At 41.2% G+C, this 6828-nt stretch overlaps 1 protein-coding gene across 3 annotated transcripts in view; it reads right to left on the reverse strand.

Moving 5' to 3' along the window:
• Positions 1-1792: 1792 nt before the first annotated feature.
• nrf1 (nuclear respiratory factor 1) overlaps positions 1793-6828 on the reverse strand; it is a 20459-nt gene continuing 15423 nt past the window's right edge. For 2 of the 3 annotated variants that reach the window (XM_060889399.1, XM_060889400.1), the window contains exon 11: positions 1793-3700. In XM_060889399.1, the coding sequence (XP_060745382.1) occupies positions 3540-3700 (161 nt within the window). In that variant the 3' untranslated portion in view covers positions 1793-3539. Of the gene's footprint in view, positions 3701-5657; positions 5869-6828 lie in introns of those variants that run through there. The other variant, XM_060889401.1, reaches the window with a different exon arrangement.

Consider the following 6828-nt stretch of genomic DNA (forward strand, 5'->3'; position numbering starts at 1 on the left):
AGGGTTAAGAAAAACCTGATTATTATAAGAATTGTTGTGTTATCCTGTGAAATGAAAAGATATATATATATATATATATATATATAGAGAGAGTCAACAGTGATACATGACCAAGGCTCTCGTGGACTGAAAGTGGCTCAAAGAGTCCTGCTAGTAACTGGTGTCTAAATTTGGTTACAAACTGAACAGGATGACAAATTGTTTAACATCAGGTTTTAAAATGTCTTCCCCATATTGTATTTTATGGTCAGGGTTGTGTGTTTTTAATGCGAGATCTTCATTTTACTACTCTGGCAAAGGCCATTTCAAGTCACAGCAAGTCAGAGACACTGACTCAATTTTGATCACCTCAATGTTGTAAAACCATAGAGACTGTCAAACTCTGTGGCTTTGGATTGTCAAAAGGGAGCTAGGAAAAGAGATGAAATTCAGTAGTGCAGCTCAAGCCACCCTGGGTGCCTGTGAACATGACATCTCTCTGGCCCAAAGAATAAAAGGTTTAGTGCCTTGGTTTAGTGATAAATCTTATATAGTTTGAGGTTCAACAATATAGCTGTACACTTGACCAGAATGCTGTTGTGGAGAAAAGGTAGAGTGGGGCAGTGCACCATCATGCAGGACCAATGTATAATGGGGATGTACTTACTGAGGAGCACAGGATGTCTACTGGACCTGGCCAAGGTTACACTGGTCTTCCCAGGTATTAAAGTGATCAGGAGGCTGATCACATGCTGCCTAAGGACACATACTGACCACAATAAAGACTGCTCAGAGTAAAGTGAAGGTTCAACTTTTACTTAAAGGCTTAAAGGTCAAACAAACATTTCACAAAAATGGTGGAAGCCTGGATTTGGCCACAGGGTTACCCTTACATTTTACATTAGCCAAGGAATGCATCTGTTGAATATTCTTGGTGCTACGCGTATGGGCCGAGGTTTCTAAGCAGTCGTAATGTTACATTGTTCCAGCAATATCTTTCACACTTATGAAAAAAGACACGATTGCTCTTCTTTCCATCCTGCATGGAACCTGTGTGTCTGAATTGCCAAGGAGGTGGTAATCTTTTTTGTCTCTAAACTCTGAACAGTGTATTATCTTATTTACGTTCTCTTTCCCTGCAGGCACAAAGACTGACCCCACACAAGGGAAACCCCATAGGGTAGCCTTACATGCCTTACATGCCAAGCACTATTGGCACAGACTACTATGGTGTATGTCCAATACACATGCTGACATTAAAAATGGAATCTAACTTTAACCAGGGTATCACCAATGCCATCTGTACACATTTACAAAGATGTATCTCGGTGCTGAACTTGTCAATGACTGGGAAGTGGAACAGAGAAGTAATTTTCACAGAAAACACCTCGACTGGTGTTAATTTTCAGAAGGCTTTGTGTAGGAGTTAAGGTGTTTAGGGACTGCCCAGTTTGGTGTTATGTTATGTTTATGCCATGATACTGTTGGCACACAAATAAACTACTTACAGTGGCTTTAATAGTAATATTATTATTATTATAGAAATGTATATGCATTCTGTGCAATGCATTAAAACAAATAATTCATTAACAAATAAAGTAAAATTCATTAACAAAAACAACCTTCCTTGGATCAAGAAACCGTACTTAAAACACATGCATGGAAGACTGGCACTGCTGTGGCTCTGCGTGGTGGGCATGAGCTTCTCCTGGCTGTCCAAATAATCCCACAAACACTGAAGACCTTCCATTTCATCAGGCACTTAATACACACTAATTCTGTTACATTAAATGACAAAAAAAAAACCCAGCAGTTTTAATAAACTAAAAGTGAACAGTTTTATTAAATAAAAGCGAGGTTTGTGACCTTGCACATTTCCCCAGGATATTACTTTTACATTTCTGATTTGCAGTGATGTCTTCCTGAAACAGAATGGCTCATAACTTTACACACGCATGCTTTGTATAACTGAAGCTTTTCTCTTTCAGATTAACTTTGTTGTCAATGTTTAAGTTCATGGCTAAACCATAGTGAGTATCTTGCATATTAAAGAACACATATTGAAGAACTAATGCACTGCTGAATCTTCATTCTGAACATCACTAACTGAATGGTACATTTTAAACAATGCTAAGTTATTTTATGTACTATGTGCTCACTGTCCACTTTATTAGGAACCTGCTCATTTATGCCAATTATGTGGCAGCAGCACAGGGCATAAAATCATGCAGATACAGGTCAAGAGCTGCTGGGATGTTCACACAGACTCGACTTTATACAGATCGAAGGATCAGCAGACTGATGAGATGAGATGAGATGAGATGAGATGAGATGAGCGTGACCAGACTAATCTGAGCTGGCAGGAAGTCCGACACCTACCTAAATGAATCACTCTTTAAAACCGAGCAGAAAAGCATGTCAAAATGCAGAACATATCAATCCTTGTACAAGAATAACAAGAGGTTATGATGAGCACAGGCTGACATCATGTACTCTCACATGAGGAGTTATATACTGTACGCAACCTAACTCCTTTCCTCTGGTCAAAAACAACAAGAGACCTAAAGGAGAAGATTATATACTGTCGTCACGTGTGGGGTCGTGTTATAGATGGCGTATCCGCCCTCGTCGCAGGAGACTCGACGTAATAAAATGCAATATGCTGTTATTTTAATGATACAATCAGCAACCTAGAAGAGTTTGACCCTCACCGGCTGCTTCTGCATGTCGATGTACAAGAGAAATCCAATTGAGTAAATAAAGCAATGAGCAGTTATAGAGGAAGACATGGTTGGAATTGAGCTGAGGGATAGATTTACAGGATGTCAAAGCCTGTGACACAGCACAGACCTACAGTCTACTCAAATCCATATAAAATATAGAGGCAAACATTTGTATCGAGAAATCCTTTTAGTATTTATGTAAAACAGTGTGTTTAGTATTAAACATGTTTAATGTCAGTGAGAAACAAAAGAGACATCTTCGAGACATTCCAGTTTGTAAGATAATACTTAGGAACAAATATCTGGTGCGACGTTGTGTAGCTCATTAAATGTAGGGACATGTTATATGTATTGTGTAGATGAATCTGTGACACATGCAGAACAACACGTACAGTTAAACCTTCTCTTCTGCCCTACATCAGGTCTATCACAACGCAAGCAAATTAGCACAGCTTTTAGTTTTTTTTTACTTTTTACTTTTATGACAACAAAAGTGGAAGTAAAATGGCACAAACACACTGTTCAGAAATCAACATGTAGATGAAAAAAGTTGAGCTATTAAAACAAAGGAAAAAACAAATGGTCATTTTGGCTAGAAACAAACGGAGGAGTATTTGATTCAGGAGGCTGCTGCCGCCGCCGCCGCACTGAATTTGGTCCATTTTATTTGGTCTATTTATATCCTATGACTAGAAACACAAAAACAAAAAAAAAATCCAAACATTTGAAACACAGCCATTACACTACTAAAAAAAAAAGAGACATGAATCCTTGATAATTCCCTGTTAAAAATATCAATTTCTGCAAAGGCTCAGGTTTTTAGCCCACATACTTGTGTCACTGTTCTAAGGTTACAACCTCCACAGCTTGGCCATCCAAAGTTACGGTGTTGTCGATGCGTGTGGAAACGGGAGCCATGGCAACTTGAACGGGTCGATTTCCCTGAGCCAGACTGGTAACTACGGTCTGATACATGCTCACGGGAATCTGGACTAAACCTGAGGAAGCAAAGCAAAGAACAGGTTAAAAAACACGTGATAGAGTCCTGAGAGATAACCTCAGTACGTGCCTGGTCAGGGCTGATGAGGCTAAACATATTTACACTGAGTACTTATATTACAAATATAATCAGCATTACAATAATAACAGCTTTATTGGTCTCCACCATGATAGGGTTCATATACAACCTCCTCACAAACACAAATGAACCTAGTCACTGAGGGATTAAATCAGAACTCGGCTTTTAAATGAGAAACGTTTGTTTTCTACCATCCGCTTGTAGGTCAGGTGCTGTGTCTTTTCCCACAATTAAAGCTTTTATAGTCTTCCCTAGAACAACACCTCCTCTGTTATTATTTCAATTTAAATAATATTGGATTTCTGGATTTCTATGGAGTTATCGGTTTGGTCCGTAGACGTGAGGAGAACTATGTAAAGCTCAGGTCCTGCAATCAGACAAATGGCCTTCAGTTAGCTGGTCATCTGAGAACATTAGAGAGAAGGCAGACTGTGTGTGTGTGGTGTGTGACTAAGTGGTCATGTTGCACTTCAGTTTGGGAGTCAGTGCAGTAAAGAGGGCAGGGGATGAAGAGTGGAGAGAACTGATGCAATCGAGAGAGAGAGAGAGAGAGAGAGAGAGAGGTGGGCAGGGCTACACTGCTGCACTGCAGTGACAAACAATAGGGCAGTTTTAGTCTTCTGCACCTAGCAGCTCCTCTAGTGCTGTTTCTCTGCTTCTGCCCCTCTTTAAATACACACCTTTTACTTTCTCCCTAATCCTGTGAGCTCCGAACGCTACACGACGACGTCTACAGCACCTAGGACTCATTAAAGTCTACTAATAAGCGGATGTGTTTCTTCTTTATCTTTTTTTAATAATACACCTGATCTGACATCAGTGATCCCAAACCTGCAGACAACTTGGGGTCAGGAGGAGAGGATCTGAGCAGACAGAGGTTTGTTATTGATGGCGTGTATGATTGCGGTAGTTTACGTGAAGCCTCTTGACTGGCTGGAGAACGGCCATAGCCCCCCACCCCACCCCACATCATCACGCCATTGAGGGCCGCTAAGTGGCAGAAAGAGAAAGGCGCCAAGTAAAGCAAATCAGTCGCGGCGACCTCAGACAGTCCACTTCAAACAGCCTCTTTATTTAGTGATTAAATAAATAAGGTCAACTGACTGCTTCTGAAGCATGTGCTGATGACCCTCACTGCCACAACCGTACCCTTCTGAATGGTATAATTATAAAAATGGGGCTTGTTTATGTGAATCTTTTACTTCCTGTACAGGGGTCACCGTTCATACAGTATGTCTGGTCTAAAATCCTCCATGATAAACCATTTATCTACATTTCATCATGAAGCAAGACAAAATGTCGAGGTTACTAAGGAGGAACGAGAGCCTACGATCAGTATTATACACAAAGGAAGACTGTGTTATTTGTTAAACTGTGGTCGTTTCCATGGTAACAGCATAAAGAGCTCCAGCTTTCAACAGGACGTGAAATACAAAGTGTAGATACGAGTTGTGTGATATTTATAAGGCCATGTTTTGTAGCCATGTCTGAGCCTTTAGCTCTGCAGCATGAAGACGTTTCCTGCTCTTATTAGAGTGCAGTCACAAATCAGGTGAGGATTTGTGTAGAACAGGATTAAAGTAAATCCTAACGTCTGTGAACGGTGCACAAAGGCTATTAGTAAGGACGGTGGTCATCTTGTAAAGGGAGCTGATTATTTTAGGATGGAGATTCCTGCGAGACAGCTCCAGTTTACAGAAGGGAACGTGTGTGAAGCTCCACACGGACCACGGAGCCGTGAGGCGACCCGACCGCCCGACCGCCGCAGCACCATACACCAAGCACACATGATGACGGAGCACTTTTATTAAAACATAACAGCCTGAACTCACAGCCTTTAACATCAGCTAGACAATCAGAGCCGGGTCAATGAAAACAGCCTTTAATTTGGGGGGATGAAAAGAAAAAAAAAAAAAAACACAGGGGATTAGTTGATGTTTGTGAAATGAAGAGGTGCCTTCGTCCTTCATGCAGGGTTGATTATTTTTTTCAGTTCTCTCCTTCACAAAACGCTGAAGTCACTACAGAACCCAAGCACATGATACATAACGGGTTCCTCTTGGTTCCTCTTAAGGGTTCTTCTGCAAGCTGTGTAAGGGGGAGTAAGGGCATTTCAATTAGGTCATGTGCTGCAATTAAACACAAAGAAACACTGACTTTCCTCAACAACAACAAAAACATCAGAAATCCTTAACATTCTCTATAAAAGATTTCTAACCAAGATCCGAATGTTTAGACTTTAAAAGAAAGAAGCGTCTTTATGTCCGTGTTCGGCTTTGTGCGAGCGAGCGAGCGTGCGTTAGGTTCCTGTTGCTGCCTTGGGCCGACAGCTGGCCTCGTGATTAGCCTGTGCACTTATAACAGAGAGGATCAAAGCCCTTTAAGGGGGCTCCATAGGGACCGGCCTGTGGTTACAATGAACCGGGGGGGTCCGCTAAGACACCAGCAGGAGAGACACCACTAATGGTGAGCAGACAAAACAGGTATGGATGCTCTGAGCTACCACACAAGTGTACATGTACACTTTATATCCACATGTCACTACATGTAATGAATAAGAGTGCAGCGATTCACACGCACTGCTGCAAACGATGGATTAATTACAATGGTGGAGAGTAGAGTGTGTGACATGGATCTCACACACACACACACCATCTGTTCCATAAACACCCAAAGGATTATTATAGACCAGCTTGCTCAGTCTCTCTCTGTGTCATCTCCTGTGTCACCTTATAACATGTACACGACCAACATAATCACTGAGCTTAATAATGAACAGGACTAGGGGTCACAGGATACAGCAGGCAGTCGTTATAACACTTATTACATTATTATATGTGCTAACATCCTGTCAGCGGCGCCGTCTGTAAGGCGTTTACTGTGTCAGGACACAAAGCGACCTGATGGATGAGGTGTTTGTAAATGACATACACTTTACTGAAGTGTGCTGATCATATTTACACAGGACAACACCGACTTAAAGCACTTATTTGTTTACATCTACAAAAAACTCATTCCCACTGTTTTGTTTGAGAAACCCAGTCATTC

The sequence above is a fragment of the Tachysurus vachellii genome, chromosome 16 (genome assembly GCF_030014155.1).
Source record: "Tachysurus vachellii isolate PV-2020 chromosome 16, HZAU_Pvac_v1, whole genome shotgun sequence".
In the NCBI taxonomy this organism is placed as follows: Eukaryota; Metazoa; Chordata; class Actinopteri; order Siluriformes; family Bagridae; genus Tachysurus; species Tachysurus vachellii.